Source organism: Pelophylax lessonae (assembly GCF_965119305.1).
Source record: "Pelophylax lessonae genome assembly, chromosome: 9".
Classification (NCBI taxonomy): domain Eukaryota; kingdom Metazoa; phylum Chordata; class Amphibia; order Anura; family Ranidae; genus Pelophylax; species Pelophylax lessonae.
The window spans coordinates 60484432-60504737 of record NC_138776.1 but is presented as its reverse complement, the minus strand read 5'-3'; the positions used below and the strand labels follow the sequence as shown (position 1 = coordinate 60504737).

Here is a 20306-nt window from a genome sequence, read left to right as displayed (position 1 = left end):
GCCAAGGCTCTCCTTCCTCCTTTCCCACCTCTACCCCTTCTTACTTACTTCCTAGACATCTAAGGTGTCATCATTTTTTCTTTATTACACAGAAAAAGCTTCTTGGTATGCATTAATCATTAGGTGCTGTTACTGTAAGGATGGGGCTAAAACCCATATATTGTGTTACATCCACGTCTTGCTCCCCTCTTTATAGTGGCTCAGTACCTGCTAGTTAGTGTTTTTTCTATTTTTTTTTTCTCCGGTATGTTCATGACAACTATATTTCTATATCGGTCTTCCACCACACTACAGGTTATGCCACATGATATACTTGTTGTAGAGTATGTTGTTGTCCAGTTTATGGACACCTTATATTGCTGTACTGGAACCCTGTTTGTTATTTTGTTGATATCCATTGATTCTCTGATATGGTTGTATTGATGTCTATTGATAAAGAATAAATAAATAACAAAAAAAAAAAAAACACATCAGCCAAGTCTACTGTAAACTTTCAGTTAAACACAAACAATGAAAGCAATGATCTGTAGCCGATCTTTCCTGAACCTCTCAACTGTCTTAAAGGTTTAAGTCTTAAAAGTGGAACTATAGGCAAAGCTTTTTTCATTTTGGATAGAGTAAGGGAGGTTATAACCCTTGTAAGGTTTATTTTTGCCATCTTTGTCCCATTGGGGAAAATTATCTTCACTTCCTGTCCCGTTGCCAAACAGGAAGTGAGAGGATATCCCTGCAAATTAAGGCAATTTCTTGGGGACCCCCAGGTCACCAGAACTAGTGTCCCCATTGGAATATTTCTATTATTACCTTTTTGGGGACAACACAAAATTTGGGTTTTTCATTTACTTTCACTTTTAATGATGATAATGGAACAAAAGGACAAATAGAGAGGGTGAATCTTACTAACAGGGACACAGACAGAAATAAAACATGGCAGGTGTTCTAGTCCCTCTCTCCTCTATCCAAACTAAAAAAAAAAAGTTTTGCCTTTAGTTACACTTTAACCACTTACCGCACACTGACGTAGACCTACGTCGGTAAACTTTGCGGTGTTATACCGGGTTGATGCCTCTAGCTAGAGGCACCATCCCGGTACCGTGGTTTAGAGCCGACAGTTGGCTTTCCGTCGGTAACGACCGATGCGGCTCGGGAGCCGCTCGATCGTTACCCGGGGGGGGTGGGAGGGGACGTCCCCCCCTCCCGCCGCCTTCCGTGGCTGTTACCGGGGCTCCCGTCCCACCGGGAGCCCCGAGCACCCAGCCGGCACATCCGCTGGCTGGATGGAGTCCCGATCAAAGCCGGAAACGGCTTTGATCGGGTCTCCGATGACGTAACCCGGAGGCGGCGTCCATGACGTCACTTCCGGGTTACTGTGCTGCAAAAGGCGGCAAATTTGAAAAACGGCTGTATGCAAAAATGCCGTTTTCGGCGTTTTGCACACAGGGAAGTGTAGTGGAGGGGTCTAGGGTCTTTTAGACCCTCGATCCCTCCATAAAGTGTACCTGTCACTACATATTGGTGTCACAAGGGATGTTTACATTGCTTGTGACAGCAATAAAAGTGATCAGATTTTTTTTTTTTTTAAAAAAAACTTTAATAAAGTTAAAAAAATAAATAAAATAAATGGGGAAAAAAAAAAATGTAGCCGCCCCCGTCACCGTTAGCTCGCGCACAAAAAAAAACGTATACGGAAGTCGAGCCGCAAATGAAATCGCTGTTCCAACCACACGTGAGGTATCGCCGCGATCGCCAGAGCGTGAGCAATAATTTAAAAAAAAGAGCTACACTCTAACTCTAAACTGGTAACCGTTAAATAAATTTAAAGCGTTGCAGATTGAGATCTCTATTGACCGTAGTTTGTCGCCATCCCACGGGGGGGCGCAATTTTAAACCGTAACATGTTGGGTATCTATTTACTCGGCCTGACATGTTCTTTCACAATATACAAAAAAAATGGGCTAACTTTACGGTTTAGTATTTTTTAAATGCAGTGAAATGTGATTTTTCAAACTTTTTCCCAAAAAAATAGCGCTTTAAAGACCGCTGCGCAAATACCGCGTGACAAAAAATATTGCAATGACCGACATTTTATTCTCCAGAGTCTTTGCTAAAAAAAAATATATATATATATAATGTTTGGGGGTTCCAAGTAGTTTTCTAGGAAAAAATACTGGTTTTAACGCGTGAGCAAAAAGTGTCCGAAATAGGGCTGGGGCTTAAGTGGTTAAGTCTAAGACAGGTCTTTACTTTCCTGAAGACTTCAGAACTAGAAAATTTGGGGAGTACACTCTATGGTCTTTCTCCTTCTCTGGAACCAGAATTCTGGCATTTGTCTGCAACAATTCTGCGATGTATAATCTTAGATGCTCTACCTAAGTGGGGGGTTAAAGAGGAGACCTCATGCCTGCACATAGTTGCCTCCATCCAGGTCTATGAGATATTTTCCTCTCAAATCTGAACTAATAGAGCAAGACAGGCTCCTACTGGCACACGCTGGGTAGTCAAGCCTACATAAAGTTTCTTCTGCTAGCTTAGACTGCGAAACAGACCGTCCTCTGGAAGGCTAAATGTAAGTTGGATTTCAAAACTCTCCCCAGTGTCTTGAGAAATTCTCAGCCTGAACAATAGATTCTAGTATTTCTGTACTGGTCACGAGATCTTAAAAGATCAAAAGGAAGGCTTTGCTTTTCAGTCTTGCAGTACAAGCCATGGCTTGTACCATATGACTCTCTTAATTGCATCCTCTAGTGTCTGACCGAACAAGATCTTGTTAGATAAGGGAACAGAACACAGGCTATGTATGAAAGCAGAAATGTTTATGCCCGAGAGCACGTCACCTCATCACTAAACAAGACATAATCCTTGCCACAAGTCAATGTCCACTGATGCTTTAAAATTAATTACTCCCCCTCTTCTGTACTTTGGTTTTAATCAAAAGCAAGGTGTTGCTGAGCAGTGTTAATTTCGTCGACTAAAACCGACTAAAACGTTTTCGTCGACTAACATAATTCAGATGACTAAAATACGACTAAAACTAAAATGGCATTTTAGTCTTAAGACTAAAATACGACTAAAACTAAAATGGCATTTTAGTCAAAAGACTTAACTAAAACTAAATGAAAATTTAGATTTTGAATATTAGATTTTTCACTCCAGGACCTGCAGTAGTATATAATATGTTTGGAAATTGTAGAGAAATGCTTAAATAATGCATTACAAATTACAATTGAACTACACCCATTCGATTATAGATGACTAAAATGAGCTTTAGTCGACTAAAATGTAAGACATTTAGTCGACTAAAATATATTGGAGTTTTAGTCGACTAAATACGACTAAAACTAAAACACTTGTAGAAGACTAAAATGGGACTAAAACTAAAATGCCATTTTAGTCCTAAGACTAAGACTAAAACTAAATTGAAATTTGCTGCCAAAATTAACACTGTTGCTGAGGATTCTTATCTATTTTTTTGTGTGGTTCTCTAGCTTTCCTCTTTGTTGCCTCTTTCCTCATTGAATCTTGCATACTCTCCTCTACAGCTTGGTAAATAAAGGACTTAACCTCAAGGTGCTCTGAGACTTTAGCCCCTGCCACCTCCTTAAAGCGGAGTTCCGGGCACAAAATCGGCCTAATCGATTTTGTGCCCATCCGCTGGCTCTTCTTCACCTGAAAAGGAATTGGATAGTTAGGTATATTTTTTATTTTCTACTCACCTTGTAATTGTAGATAGAAAATACTCACCTATTCTCCACTTCCTCCCTCTGTGCCGCGGCTCCGCCGTCACTTCCTCTTTGCGATGATTCCTGGGAGCTGAACGTCATCGCTCCCAGGAATCAATGCGACGGCACCGGTCCCGCTCGTCACTTCCGGGGCGACGCCGCATTCCCTGCTAAACAGCTTCTGGGCATGCCCAGAAGCTGTGGAGGAATGCGGCGCCGCACCGGAAGTGACGAGAGGGGCCGGTGCAGGCGCATTCTGGGAGAAGAAGACACGGAAGAGGACGCAGAAGAGGATCGCGCCGGCTTCAGCTGCCCACAACAGAGATGGCAACGCTGGAGAAGAAATTTTATAAGTAAGTATTTCTTCTTGCAGGTAAGTGCGAACCGGGACAGATCAGAGGCTAGCCATTGTGGAATGTACTAGCCCTGATTGCCCGGGGGTATGTTTATTGAAAAACTGTTTTTGTGCCCGGAACTCCGCTTTAAGGCATATTTGGTATTGTAGTTTGGTGGGTAGCATTACCCAACATAGCCCACCACAAACATGAAAGGCCTTTCGGTCTTTTTGAAAGCAATGAATACAGGGGATGACAACTTACGAGCCTCATGAAGGCACAAGCCTGCAACCAGCAGAGCAGAAAGCCAGCTAAGATGAAAAAGGCCAGTCATCAGGATCATAACACACCTAATCACAGAATCACAGCAAGGGTAAAAGGTAGGTACTAATATAGCGGTGAGCAGACAGTCAGAGGCCCAGCGGCAGCAGTCTCACAAGGCAGACTTGCCACCCTAAGACCAGGGGAGGGCTGGCAGCCTTAGGCCTGGGGGGCAATTCCAGTCAAGTGGCCCATTGAACCAGCTCACCATCCATGCCCACCTGGTTTTATAATAGATATTAATGTTTTGAAGCAAGACAAACATGATGCAATGTGGTAACATAATTTAATGTTAATAGCAACAAAGGAGGTTTAACACAAGTACATGACATCATGCCAGGCAGGGCCTAGTAAGCTCCTGTTGGGCGGAGATAACTCTGCATGACAGGGAAGTGACTGTGTTAGTATTGTGCTGGCTGGGTGCAGGAGCGTACCCATACTGCTCCGCTGCAGCTCTGCAAATATAACATTGTGTAACGGCGACCGGCAGCTGTATAGTGTCTGGCCCCTACATTAATCCAGCAGCCTTTTTACCTGGCATCAGATTGGCCCGGGGGGCAATTGCCCCCCTGCCCCCCTTCCCAGTCCTCCCCTGCCTAAGACACTGGGGAATTGGAGGAGATCGGGCTCCCCTTCCTCTCCGGGCTGGAAGTGTATCCCCAGATAGAGAAAAGGAAAGTAAAGAGTAGGATAGAGGCACCTAATCGGAGTCCTTCGTGCTGTTGTAAGCCTGGGAAGGAAGGGAAATAAAACATCTATACTTAACGCTCTCCAGAGCAAGGGTTGTCCAGGCAGATCAAGAGATGACGTTGGTCAACAAGTCAGCTGACACGAGGTAAACCAGGAAAATTTAGATTTGTACATACTGTACAGGGCAGGATTTATCTTGTAATAAGGTATCATTAAAAAAAAAAAAAAAACAACTTTTCAAAATAAGAATTATTTTTTTTTTTTTATAGTATTAAGTTCCCCAGGACAAATTACAAGTTGCATCTAGGTCTCTGGCTCCCAACAGCTTCCCAAGGGGAGCACTGGCAAGCAGAATGCAGAGGGAGTTGAGGTGCGAGTGTTGGGAGCCAGAGACAGGTGCTACAAAACAAATCAACTCCTTGCTGGTTGCAGTGTCAGGCGGCTGTACTCCAAGGGAGAGGGTGCCCTGGCCAACATAAGAGCTAGTGTTACAGGGCACATAGGGAGATGGGACAAAGCACTATATGTAATTTGTTCTACCGGGAACTCAATAATAATGAGAATTCTTCTTTAAGCTTTTGTGCAGAAACATAAAAATAAAACCCGTTGCTGGTTGTATCAAATATTTATTTTAAAATATACATTTAATGCTCTCTTCACACATATAAATATATATATGTATTTAAACACTCTTTACAGGGTTACATAAGGTGCACATTACAGTGTAGAGTGGCATCACATGGATTTGCATTCTATGCTAGTGGACCTGCCGTACACTATCAATGAACCACAGCTGACATGTTTTGCAATCCAAGAGCATTCTTGGAATTTTTCTATGGATGGTGCAATGGACAGGCAACTGTCACATTTAATATTGTTGCCATTACTCTGCACATCATCAACAACTGGCTACTTAGAGTCAATTTAGCCGATGTAAAGCTCAAAAAGATACCCTAAAGGCCCTTTGGGGGACACAATCAGCCACTTCACCCCCAATAAAATAAGGACCATATGAGCCTAAATAAATATCACTTCCCCTTACTTTGACACAGAGTAAAATGCCTGGCTGGGCTCTGCATGGAGTTCTCACAACCATTTCCTAGCTGATGCCGCCATCACGTGCCTTAACATCCTAAAACGTTCTAGATAATGCATGCTTCTTCTGTGGGTGGTAAGAGTAAATACACATTTTTTTAGCCAGTCTTTGATGCCAGATTGCCACCCATTACTTTTGTAATTATTAGTGGTTGATATTGCAATACCTAATGTGTGGAAGTTAAATACAAGTATATGTAAAAACATTCCAATGTACCCGAAGCATTTATAGCCAATCCAAGTCGGACTGGGCAATGTGGGAGAACCTTTACAAAACTGTGGCCCTGTCCCATCAGCAGCGAACCCAGTCAGAGCTCCAGCTAAAAGAAAAAACGCAAATCAGAGAAACAAAATACAAAACGCAATTTGTTATAAATCTTTCAGTGCATAGTGTTTGTGCGTTATCCACAAAGGATCTTTACATTCCCCAAATAATTGCCCAGAGCCTTTAACTACATGGAAAAATCTATCACAGATATTCTGGCACCATTACTGACAGTTTGTCACAAACATAAATTCCTCTGTAACAATACAATATGAATTTTGTTTCAGTAGATGACAATTCACCACATAAGGTTTGAGGAAAGCTAACGGACATAACAACTAAAACGTTTGTGAAAGCAGTTCTAGAATGCGAAAAAACATCAAAAAGAAAACACACAACTTTTTATTAAACGCCTTTTTGCAGGTTCTGTTCAAGAGTATTATTACAGATTTCGAACAATTTTATTTCATTCATTCATGCTGGCAGGTGGAGAAAAAGATGAGCAGTCTGAAGGAAACAAAAGCGCATGCACTTCTTTGACTGTAAATTTCAAACCCAACCAACGATCGTAAAGTCTGTAAACTTTCACACTTCAAGCAGCTAATGCGCATCAGTGGTGGGTATGGAGGTATTCTCCATACATGGATTATCAGAGGCTGTCTTGCTTAGCACACTTGAAGTGGACTGTGCACCAGTTATGCCGTCACCGTCACCTGAATCCTGAGAGCTTGCAGGCAAGTCCATAGCTCGACTATTAGTGGCTTTCTGTTCCAGAGTCTCCAAAATGTTCTGGACTTTTCTGACACCATCCCTCCTTGCTTGGCGAACATCTGCACGGCCTTCAGGGTCCACCGAGTCTAGGGCCAGTAGCTCTTTGGTAAGGTATTCCTCCAGCATCAGATACCTTTTATTTTTACTGCCCCGGAAGTTGTCAACCTCCTCCTGCAGTGCCTGCACCCTGCCCAATATCCGCTCCACCTGCAGCACTCCAGGATGCTTTTCTTGGGATTCAGCTACTTCAGCCTCTTTTTCATGGGAAGACTCCTTGAAGTCAGGTCTTTCCTCCTTGACTTCTTTCTGGGCATATGATGGTTTGCATTCTACCTCTGCTGAGCTGGTTTGAGTTGGCACAGTGTTTGAAAACTGGCTTGGAGTATCGGTGGCAAGACCAGTCTGAACTGAGCTTTTACTGGCAGGTTCTGCCTGGACTGGGCTAGTGGTGGTGGCAGAGCCTACCTGGTTCAGGGTGGGAGTTGGGAAAGTAGTGTGAGTTGAGTCAATGGTAGCAGATCTCATTTGAGATGAGGTTGGGGTGGCTGATCTTGTCTGCAGAGGCACTGTGGTGGGAGAAGCCATCTGAATGGGAACTGTGGTGGGAGAGGCCATCTGAACGGGAGCTGTGGTGGGAGAGGCCATCTGCACTGGGACTGTTGGGGGAGACCCCATCTGCACAGGGCTTGTGGTAGAAGAATTATCCATATGAACTCTTGTAGGGGAGATCCGTTGAACAGGGATCTGCTGGGTAGGAAGACAGAGGCAAGATTAGACTAAAATAGTAAATACAACATTCAATATTATTACTTTTTATTAAAAGTTTAACTAAAGACAAAACTTTTTTTTTTTTAAGTTTTGGATAGAGTGGAGATGGATTAGAACAGAGACAGAAAGTGAAGTTAAATCTCCCCAATAGAACAAAGATGGCAAAAATAAAACTTACAGGGGTTATAATACTCCCTTACGTCTCCATTTTCTTTCTTCTTATAAATAGCCCCCTTTAAAAAGATTTTGGTCATCAGATATAAACTTACATTTCTCTAATGACCCACCAAACATACAGACACAATACCTTTACTTTTATCCTATTATAATTACATCAGCTTCGGCACAGACTATAAAACAGAGCGGTAATATGAATAGGTTACTATGGGAAACATTAAAGACTTTCCAACTTGAAGGGCTTCCAGCAGAGTTCAACCATCTTTTATGGTCCCTGCTAACACCCAACCCCCTTTTAAATGAATTTTTTTCTGGTCTTTGCTATGAAGTCTGATTGGCCCAGAGTCTGCAACAAAGATTGTTTGTGATTAACATTGTTGAAAGGTAGCCATCACCTATTGCAGTGGAGTTCCACACATTTTGTTTTTTAATGTTCAATCAATTATTCTCATGCCCATACGCAAGGTTTTTTTTTTGGTTTCCTAAATACCTTCTTTGTGATTTCTTTAGGCACCACTTTGGTGTGGCCGCCTAGGCAATATTCCCTTGGACTCCTGGGATAGGATATCAGCATTATCTATCCCAGGAGTCCATGGAAATTGCCCAATTCTGAAATCCCACGATTTCCAGACCAGAAATTACACGATCGGGAGGAGTTAGGCGCCATGTTATCCTCTGGGTTGTCCTTTGATTGACAGGGTGCCATAACAACGGGGCAGGAACTTCCACCAATGAGGCTATTGCTATGGCAACCTGTGGTGAAGAAACAGCGCCGCACAGTGGCATTACTGCTCAGACGTGAGATCGGGAGGTGCATCGAATTCCGGAAATAAAGACAAGCAGCCTTCAGATGCCCACAACCGCGATGGACCCTGCCTTCTTCCGAGATCAGGTTAGAATTTCATGATTTAAAACAAACAAGAAGGAACACATTACCGACAGCATCCAAATGTTAAAGCAGAAGTGGTAACAATGACGGGGGAGAATTTAGAAAAAAAATAGAATTTGGGGAATTTGGAATTCCGCTTTAACTGATGGGTCCGTAATATAATCTCTAAGGGCTCATGGTAGATGCTCCTATAACAAGTTAACACCTGCTGGGGTTGATTTACTAAAGGCAAATATATTGTGCACTGCAAGTGCACTTGCTCCAGATCTTAGTAAATGAGGGGAAATTGTGTTGATTTCTATCACCCAATCATGTGCAAGCAAAAAATGGGATTTTTGACTTACCGTAAAGCCATTTCTCTGATGTTCATTGACGGACACAGCTCCTTATCTTCTTGACAGTTGGGTCATACTGCCCCCTACAGAAGTAGGACACTAGGCAGAAAAAAAAAACTTGACTACGCCTATGGGGGGCAGTCCCAGGGGGTATACTCCCACTCTCAGCTATAGGTATTCTGTTAAGTTACAAGCAGTGTCAGAAGAAAAACCAACTCCACAGACGGGTGGGTGCTGTGTCCATCAATGAACATCAGAGAAATGGATTTTACGGTAAGTTAAAAATCCCATTTTCTCTTTCGGTCATTGACTGACACAGCTCCTTATCTTCTTGACAGTTGGGATGTCCAAAAGCAGTCTCAAACATGAGGGGTGGAAACAGCAAGGAAAAATTCCCAAGGCTAAAACCGCAGCTAACTAGGTAACATGGAGCTCAACCATAAACAACTGGAACTCACCTGAAAAAAAACAATACACCCTCAAAGCAACCTTGCGACCAAAAGAAGCATCCACAGATGCCAACACATCCACCTTAGAAAACTTTGTGAAAGTGTGCACAGACGACCAGGTGGCCGCCTTGCAAACCTGCAGCACTGACGCCCAATGATGGAAGGCCAAGGAGGCACTAATCACCTGGGTAGATTGCGTCTTAACAGGGAAAGGAGGAACCTGACCCTTAGGTAAATAGGCCTGAATCACCTGTCTGTTTAAACCATCTAGGAATGGTCGGAGCAGAAGCAGCCAACCCTTTGAGGTCCATCCGTGAGTACAAATAGGGAGTCTGCCTTCCGAAAAGACTCTGTAGCTGCCAGGTATACCCTGATTGCCCGAACCACATCCAAGGAATGCAAAGCAATTTCCTTAGGATGTTTAGGCCTGGGACATAGGGAAGGCAACACAAGGCCTTCATTCAAATGGAAATCAGAGACAACCTTTGGAAGGAACGATAGACAGGGACAAAGAACCACCTCATCTCTGAACCACCAGGTAAGGTGAACGACAAGACAACGTCGCCAGCTCCAACACCCTGCGCGCAGAAGTAATAACCACAAAAAAGCCCACCTTCTGAGACAACGTAAGCAGGGGAACCTCCCGAAGCCTTTCAAAGGGAGGCTTCTGAAGAACAGACCACAGCAAATTGAGGTCCCATGGCAGCAATGGAGACCACACTGAAGAAGCCAAGTGTCGAACTCCCTGGATAAAAAGGTACGCACCAAGGAATGTGTGGCCAATGGACGATGAAAGGAAAACCGCTAAGGCGGAAACCTGGCCCTTGATGGTACTCAAGGCCAGGCGCTGTTAAACCCCCCATTGGAGGAAAGCCAATATCCAAGCCACCAAAAAGGAGCGAGGGTGAACCCCAATAGACTCCTACCACGCAATGAACGTCTTCCAAGTACGATGGTAGATCTTCCTAGAGGTAGATTTTCTAGTCTTTAACAGCATAGTAATGACTGATTCAGACAAACCTCTATCCTTCACCCCTTGCTTTCAACAGCCAAGCCGTTAAAGCCAGCGACCGGAGCATTGGTGTTTAGCCATACCAGACCGGTGTAACAAGACCGGCGAGGCCAGTCTTGAACCACTAGAATGACCAGGATCCCTTCTGCCTCGATCCTACGCAGGAGTCTTGACAGAAGTTTGAGAGTGGGAAGGCAAAAATCAGACTTCAGGGAGCCACTAAGGTGTCAGTGGCATCGGCTAGAGGATCCCAAGACCATGCCACAAACCTCTGTATCTTCCTGTTGAGGTGAGAGGCCAACAGGTCCACGTCATGAGTACCCCACCGGAGGCACAACTGATGAAACACCTCCGGATGAAGTGACCATTTCCCCTGGTCCAACGCCTGTCGACTGAGATAATGTGCATGCCAATTTTCCACCCCTGGAATGTGTACGGCGGAGAGGGCTGGAAGGAATCGTTCTGCCCACCTTAGAATACCGGCTACCTCTCGAGCCACCAGGGCACTTTTTGTGCCCCCTTGGTGATTGACACAAGCCATGGTCGTGGCATTGTCTGATTGAATGCTTACCGGACACCCCTGAAGAAGAACTGTTCAATGATCTGACCGCTCGGAGTTTCAGTACATTGATCGGCAGTCTGGACTCTGGAAGAGTCCAGACCCATTGACCACAATCTGTGCCGAGGACTCCTCCTCACCCAGACAAGCTGGCATCTGTGGCAACAACTGTCCAGTACAAGGGGAAAAACTATTTTTCCTATTGAAGTGCCAGAGAACAAAGCCACCAGATCAGGGACCCTCTCTACCCCGGCTCAACAGGATCAGATTGTCTAGAGACTGAGGATTGTCCCATTTTGCCAGAATGTCTCTTTGCAGAGATCTCGTGTGAAACTCTGCAAAAGGAACCGCCTCAAAAGGTAGACACCATCAGGCCCATCACCCGCATGCAAGCCCAGAGGGAAGACCGTCTGCTCGACAACAGAAGCTGAATTGCCTCCCGCAATTTTTGGAGTTTTTCCAGAGAAAGAAACACTCTGGCTGAGGCTGAATCCAGAGTCAGACCCAGATAGTCCAGTCTCGTGGATGGAACCAGAGCAGACTTCTGAAGGTTCGGAATCCAACAGAACTCCTTTGCAGAGAAATCTTCAAGTTGCCTATCAGAGCAGTCGGAGACTTCGCTCGCAAAAGAAGATCGCCCAGGTAGCCCAGTACAGCGATCCCCCACTGACACAACAATGCTAGTACTGGGGCCAACACTTTCGTGAAGACCCAAGGAGCGGAGGCGACACCAAAGGGTAACGCCACAAACTAATAATGCTCCTCGCCCATGGCAAAGGGGAGAAAGCACTGGTGACCAGCAAATATTGGAATTTAAAGGTAAGCATCCTTGATGTCGACAGAAGTGAGAGAATCCCCCTGATGTAGGGATGCCACTACTGTGCGAATGGACTACATTCGGAACTTCTGAACCCGCACAAAGCAGTTCAGCGCCTTGAGGTCCAGAATTGAACGTACCTCGCCTTCCTTCCTTGGAACTGTGAACAGGTTTGAGTAAAACCCCTGAAAACGTTCCGAAGTCGGGACTGGAACAATCACCCCTTGAAGTAACAAATCTTGCACCGCCCCAAAAAGACCCCCTATGCCAGGGGTCCTCAAACTACGGCCCTCCAGCTGTTGCGGAACTACACATCCCATGAGGCATTGTAAAACCCTGACATTCACAGACATGACTAGGCATGATGGGAGTTGTAGTTCCTGAATAACTGGAGGGCCATAGTTTGAAGACCCCTGCCCTATGCGATCTGGGGACAAGCACAGTTTGGAAGGGAAGAAGCTTTCCGGAGGATAAGACCGAAACTCGATCTTGTAGCTGTACCGAAAGACTTTGTGAACCCACTTGTCTTTTACCAGGGAGGTCCACAGATCCGGAAACCAACGAAGATGTCCCCCCACCCCAGATAAAAGTGAGGGCGCCCCTTCATGCAGAGGAAGCCTTGTCCGCAGGTCTGGAAGAACCCACTTGTGAGACTTGCCAGACTAGGTCCTTCGGGAACCTCCGGTGGAGGCTCTGAAGGGCTTAGAACCCTTGTCTTGAGACCCCGAGGGATGAAAAGGCCTCTTGAGCAGAGAAGAATGGCCCCCCGTCTATGACAGGGCTCCTTGCCTTTGGAAGCCTGTGGAAGAGTACTCTTTCTAACCTGGAAACCAATGAGTCCATTACAGATGGGACCATCCACTTTTTAAGCAAGGAACCCTCATAAGGATACCTCATAGCAAAACACTTTGGAGGGCCTGTGGGTGCCAAAAGGGACCGGTGCCTCCAACGCAGCATCAGCTGCATCCCCTGTCTTTAAAGTTTCAAGCACTGATACAATCAGCGCATCCACCAGCACCTTTTCATGCGCGGCTAGAGGGGCAGAGGAATCATCCTCACTATCTGAGCATGCAGGGTGCGTGGATGCAGACCCAGAAGGGTAACTCGCATCTGAGGCGGCCGAATCAGATTCAGGATTCAGGAGCAGGGGAAGGCGGGGGACGCTTTTTGCTAGCCAGTTGCCCCAGAACCAAATCCACCTTGGACACTAAGGACTCCAGGACCGCCGTCAGTGCAAGCTGGGATTGGTGGGACCCGGAGGGCCCAGCAGTCTCTAAAAGGAGATCAGGTGGTAAAATGTGCTTCAGGGACTCCATTAGAGAAGAGGGGGACCCACACAAAAAAAAGTGTATAACACTGCTAGAGGCACCCCCACCATGCTGGCGGTACCACAGGGTCCAACACTACCGCTGCTATAGCAGAGAGAGGGAAAGAAAACCCTACCAAAAGACTCACCACCACTGATCAGGCACTTACAGCACCAGACAAACTGCACACCATGCGTCGATCAGGAAGAGAAAGATCCATGAGTCAGTACTAGGGGATGAAGAGGGGCTCCCGCTGCTGAAATCACCGCCCATATAGCTTCAAAAACATGGCCGCTGCTATTTCCAGCAGAAAGACCACCTAGAAGGGGGGCACTGCATGGGAAGAAGGGGAACCCGGGGGTCTGACCTTTCCAGGGAGGGGCCCATGTCCCCCCCAAAAAACCTTCAGGTTTAGAGGGGGAACAGCTACTTACCATACCAGGAACAGGGTGGGCACCGCTCCTGACAGACCACTGCCCCATCAGAAAAGGCGAGGTTATCGGCCAGGAGGAATGCTGCGCCTCAGGCTGAGGCCCGGTCATATGCGTCCTCGCGCGACCTTTAACTCGCAGTCCAGCCCCCGTCTAGTGGCGCTATGTCGCAGCCGACCTAGCGCGGAGCTGAGGTCTGCGCGCGCTCGCTGGCCAGACTGGGGGGACCCTCTGGATCTAGATTATTCAGTCCATCGCCCAGTTCAGCAGTTGATAGTATTCTCACAGGAACAAAACAACAAAGATAGGAAAAAAAATCCATTTAAGATTAAAAAATGGCAGGACTGGAGACTCCAGCAAGGTCCTTACTTTGCAGAAAAAAACTGAATGTCTATAGCTGAAAGTGGGAGTATAGCCCCTGGGACTGCCCCATAGGCTTAGTCAAGTTTTTCCTGCCTAGTGTCCTACTCCTGTAGGGGCAGTATAACCCAACTGTCAAGGAGATAAGAAGCTGTGTCCGTCAATGAACGAAAGAAAATGCAGTTTGTTTTTTTAATTCTCCTTGCATGTTATTAGGTATTCTTTTTAAGGTGAAGCTTTACCTAATTTATTAAGCTCTGGAGCAACTGCAGTTGCAGTGCAGTCTATTCGCCTGTAGTAAATCTAATCTAAAGTAAATTTATGAAGGACCCAATTTAAATGATTTACGAGTAATAGTTCACCTTGCATGGATCAGTCCTAGAGTCCTCCAGCTCATTGTTCACCTTGGCATGTACAAGTACCTGAACCTAGGACACCTTGGCATGTACGAGTACCCAGAGTTCAAGGTACTTACCTTAGTGTGTATTGGTACCTGGGCCCAGATGATAGTTCACCTTGGCCTGTATGACAGTTCACTTTGGTATGTATTGATGCCTATGTCCAGCTGAGAGTTTATTTAGGCCTTTCTGACTACCTATGTCCAGGTGATAGTTCACCATGGTGTGCATAGTAACCCAGGTCCAACTAACAGTTCATTTTGGCACGTAGGAGTACCTCAGTCTAGGTGATAGTTCACCTTGGTAAGTACTAGTCACTGGCATTTTTTTGTCCCTGCCTGTAATATTTTTTCTTCGTATTGTTCACCAAATGCCTGAATCATGACCAGGCAGCAAAAACCACTCAGCTCCTATTTGCAGGTCCCCGCAGTGGAGGTCTGTGACAGCTTTCCTTCACCCCACCAGAATCCTTTTTAATGCAACCAATAAGTGATAGTCTATGGCTACAGAATAAACAAAAATCCAAAGAAAAGTAATGCAGCAAGAAAATGAATTGGGGGCCAATAAGAACCAGCACTAAAATTTGGAGAGCACTGTTAGGCAATTTTAATAACATTTGACCAAGGTCAGGAGAAATAAATTTTGGCCAGGATTAAAACATCCTAATATTTCATTAAAGGGCTTAATAAATGTACACATTTTGGATCAAGTTGTAATTTACTACCCATGTGCATTAATTTGAAGCTATACTTTATGATACAGTTCCTGAGAGCTACAGTACAACTTTTTTGAGGGAGGCAGTTCCAGGAAATCCCCATTAACCTAATTCTGTATGTTACTACGGGACGATGGCTTTAATACATTATAATAATGAAGTTATTCTACATACCTGAACTCGAGCAGAAGATGGAGATGGGGAGCTCACTCTGGCAGGAGAACTCTCTCGACTAGACATTGTTCTTCCTTTCACTGGTTGCTTGGAGTCTCTTTCATCCTGGACTCTGTGGAACACTGGCTGGTGTGAATGGGATTCAGGCTGTGGGTAGACAGTCTTCTGTGCCTGCTGGACATTCTGAGGAGACTGGCGGGCCCCATTCCCTTCATGGATCACCGGTATAGGAATATAGCCACGTGGCAACTGTTGACTTCCAGCATTTGGTCTCCCAGGTCCCTGCCTGCCAGTGCCAGGAGACTGTGACAGGCTGCTTGAGTCTGCGACAGAAGGAGGTGGCTGAAAAATAAAGATCATGCTTAAGGATTGGTTAATTGACATAACGATTATTAGCCCTTCTATATTAAAAATCTGACAGACATACAGGGGTTGATTTAATAAAGGGAAAAAGACTGTGCACTTTGCAAAGTGCAGTTGCTCCAGAGCTTAGTAAGTGAGCAGAAGCTCTGCTGATTTCCATCATCAAATCATGTGCAAGCAAAAATTCTGCTTTTTTTTCCTTGCACATGATTGGGTAGTCTTTGCAAAGTGAAGCCTTACCTCATTTACTAAGCATTGGAGCAATTGCACTTGCAGAGGGCAACTGCACTTTTGCAAAGTGCACAGTCTATTTGTCTTTAGTAAATCAACCCCACAGAGTGTTTATTAACCACTTGCCGACTGCTCACAGTACTAATACTGCGGTAGGTCTGCTCCCCTGGGTCCAGCGACATAGACCTACGTCGCTGGACTCCTAGTGATCTCGGAGGCGCACGAGCGCCGCCGGAGGCTCACTCCCGCTGTGTTTAGACACAGCGGGAGTCGGGCCGGAGGAGGAGAGGCGACGATCGCCGCCTCTCTTCCCACGATCGTCGGGGAAAGTGGGAGAAGATCCGCATGCTTGTGTTAACAAAGCAGGCGGATCTTCTCTGTGACAAACAGGAGGAGATCACAGGATTCAGCACAGCTGAACCTGCGATCTGTGTGTGTCACAGAACCCCCCCCACACACACATCAGTAAGCATGAGGCATACATTTAGCCCCTTGATCACCAACAGTGTTAACCCCTTTCCCTGCCAGTGTCATTATTACAGTAACAGTGCATATTTTTAGCACTGATTACTGTAGTAATGTCACTGGTCCCCCCAAAAGTGTCAACAATGTCAGTAAGGGGTCCGATCTGTCTGCCGCAGTCCCGCAAAAAAAAAAAATAAAAAAAATAAAAACACAGATTGCCGCCATTACTAGTAAAAAAAAAAAAAAAAAAAATTACCTAAATCTTTCCCGTAGTTAGTAAACGCGATAACTTTTGCGCAAACCAATCAAAATACGCTTATTGCAAATTTTTTTACCAAAAATATGTAGCAGAAAAAAATTGGCCTAAAATGTTAAAAAAATGTTGATTTTAATTTTTGGGGGGGGGGGAATGTTATATAGCAGAATGTGAAAAATACTGTTTTTTTTTTTTTTTTTTTTTAAATTGTCGCTCTTTTTTTTGTTTATAGCGCAAAATGTAAAAATTACACAGGCGATCAAATACCACCGAAAGAAAGCTCTATTTGTGGGGTACAGCATCGCACGACCGCGCAATTGTCCGTTAAAGTAACGCAGTGCCGAATCGCAAAATATGGCCTAGTCAGGAAGGGGGTAAAATCTTCCGGTCTTAAAGTGGATAAAAATACGCTCATTGAGAATTTTTTTGTCAAAGACATGTAGCTAAATACATTTTGGCCTAATTATATGACAAACATTGAATATATTGGATATTTTTTAACAGTCAAAGTAGAAAATGTCAATTTTTCCGCAAAATATTTGCTTTTTTTTTTATTAATATCGCAAAAAATAAAAAAGCACAGAGGTGATCAAATACCACCAAAAGAAAGCTCTATTTGTGGGAAAAAAAAGGACGTAAATTTTGTTTGGGTACAGCATTGCACGACCGCGCAATTGTCAGTTAAATTCACGCAGTGCCAAGTTGAAAAAAGTGGCCTGGTCATTGATGTTAGACTTCCAGTACGAAATAGAAATACATTTTTATTATTACAGGTCAAGAATTGTGAACTTTGAGGCCTCAAATTACCTTGTTACAGATTGAGTCAAAACCCCTTCAGTTTGAAGCACACATTGCGTCCATTGTTGAAATTGTTTTATTTACATGAACTTTGAGATAAGAAGCTATGTCATCTGCCCCCAAAAGGAAATTGTGTGTGATAAACTTTGAATATAATGCTCTGGGAAGGCAGGCAACTAAATTGCTTATCCCAGGTGGAACGGCCTTGGGGGGAGCTCAAAGGATAAAAAGCCATTTTTTTCCCTGGTCATGAAAAAATGGATTTTTGTAAGAACTTACCGTAAAATCCTTTTCTCTTAAGCTCATTGACAGACGTAGTCTTCTTGATTCTCAAGAGCTGGGTTATGTTGTCTCCGCAGGAGTAGGACTAGGCAGAATGACAAAACGTTCTGGCTCCACCCTAGGGGGCAGTCCCTGAGGGTATATCCTCCCTCTCTCTGCTACAGGGAATCAGTTCTGTTTAAAGCAGTACAGAGAATTTAACCCAACCCAACTCAATGATAGAGGGGCGGGTACTACGTCTGTCAATGAGCTTAAGAGAAAAGGATTTTACGGTAAGTTCTTACAAAAATCCATTTTTCTCTATCGCTCATTGACAGACGTAGTCTTCTTGATTCTCAAGAGCTGGGACATCCAGAAGCAGTGCCACAAATGAGGGGTGGGATTGACAAAATCAAATCCAATCTAGTAGGCCCAACCGGTGCCAAACTAGAAGTTTTAAAGGCTCATTATAAACAAAGAATGAGACTAAAAGAAAAAAATTTCCAACGGAAAAAAACCCTCGAGGTAGACCACTGGTCTCCTCAAATTGCGGCCTGCAAAACCTTGCGGCCAAATGAGGCACCAGACGATGCCATTACATCAACTTTATAATGTTTTAGAGAAGGTATGCACCGACGACCAGGTAGCCGCCTTGCACACCTGGACCACTGACGCCTGATGGCGAAAGGCCCATGACGCACTAAGTGCCCGAGTGGAGTGCGCCTTAACAGGGAACGGGGGCTCCCGACCCTTAATAGAATAAGCCTGTACTACCGTCTGTCTGATCCATCTGGAAATGGTCGCGGCAGATGCAGGCAACCCCTTTTTGGGTCCATCTGGGATCACAAAAAAGTGAATCCGTCTTGCGAAACGAGTCTGTCGTTTTCAAGTATACCCTGATCGCCCGGACCACATCCAAGGAGTGTAACGCAAACTCCCGAGGATGACTGGGCTTAGGACACAGGGAAGGTAATACAATCTCTTCATTCAGATGAAATTCTGAAACCACTTTTGGTAGGAAGGATGGATTCGGACGAAGAACCACCTTATCTCTATGAACCACCAGATATGGTGAACGACAAGATAATGCGGCCAGCTCTGACACCCTGCGTGCAGAAGTAATAGCCACCAAGAAGGCCACCTTCTGGGACAACGTGGGTAGAGGAATCTCCCTAATATCTTCAAAGGGAGGTTTCTGAAGAACCGACAACACTAAATTAAGATCCCAGGGGGGTAACGGCGCGTGCACTGGCGGAGCCAGATGTCGCACCCCTGGATGAAATTCCGCACCAAGGAATGAGTAGCCAAAGGCTTCTGAAAGAAGATGGCTAATGCTGAGACCTGACCCTTGATAGTACTCAAGGCCAGTTCCTGCTCAACCCCTTGTTGCAGAAAAGCTAATATTCGACTAATCGAATAAGACCGAGGACGGAACCCCAAAGGTTCACACCATGCAATGTAGGACTTCCATGTGCGATGATAAATCTTTCTGGAAGTCGCTTTCCTTGCTTCAACTAGAGTAGGAATAACTGAAGCTGACAAACCTTTGTCCTTCAGCACCTGGGTCTCAATAGCCAGGCCATTAAAGCCAGCGATCGTAAAGCAGGATGGAAGATCGGTCCCTGAGACAGTAGGTCCTCCCTGAGAGGAAGTCTCCACGGGACGTCCGCCACCAGTCTGACCATGTCGGCGTACCAAGCTCGACGAGGCCAGTCCGGAGCTACCAGGATTACTGGGATTCCTTCCTCCTCTACCCTGCGAAGAAGTCTTGGCAGTAACGCGAGAGGAGGGAAGGCATATATTAGCTGGTATTGCCCCCACGGGGCGATCAGTGCGTCTGCGGTTTCTGCTAGAGGGTCGCGGGAGCGAGCCACGAATCTCTGAACTTTCCTGTTGAATCGTGATGCCAACAGATCCACATCCGGGGTGCCCCACCGTAGGCACAACTGGTGGAAAACGTCTGGATGGAGGGACCATTCCCCCTGATCCAGGGTCTGACGGCTGAGATAATCTGCCTGCCAATTTTCCACCCCCGGAATGAACACCGCAGAGATTGCTGGAACAAATCGTTCCGCCCAGCGAAGAATGCAAGCCACTTCTTTGGCCGCTCGGACACTCTTGGTGCCCCCCTGATGATTGACATAAGCCACGGCCGTGGCATTGTCCGACTGGATCCGAACCGGGCTGCCCTGGAGCTGCTCGGTCCAGTGAATCAGACAAAGTCTGATCGCTCTCAGTTCCAATACATTTATCGGTAATCTGGATACTTCCGGGGACCAAAGTCCCTGGACAGATAACTGACCGAGAATTCCTCCCCATCCGGATAGACTGGCATCCGTGGTCAC

At 45.4% G+C, this 20306-nt stretch overlaps 1 protein-coding gene across 1 annotated transcript in view; it reads right to left on the bottom strand.

Moving 5' to 3' along the window:
- Positions 1 to 6054: 6054 nt before the first annotated feature.
- The window catches only part of BAG3 (BAG cochaperone 3), a 50911-nt gene continuing 36659 nt past the window's right edge, over positions 6055 to 20306 (bottom strand). Inside the window, exons 3-4 of the mRNA XM_082267564.1 lie at positions 15588 to 15929; positions 6055 to 7943 (exon numbers count right to left, since the gene is read on the bottom strand). Of these exons, the coding sequence (XP_082123690.1) occupies positions 7026 to 7943; positions 15588 to 15929 (1260 nt within the window). The 3' untranslated portion in view covers positions 6055 to 7025. The remainder of the gene's footprint in view (positions 7944 to 15587; positions 15930 to 20306) is intronic.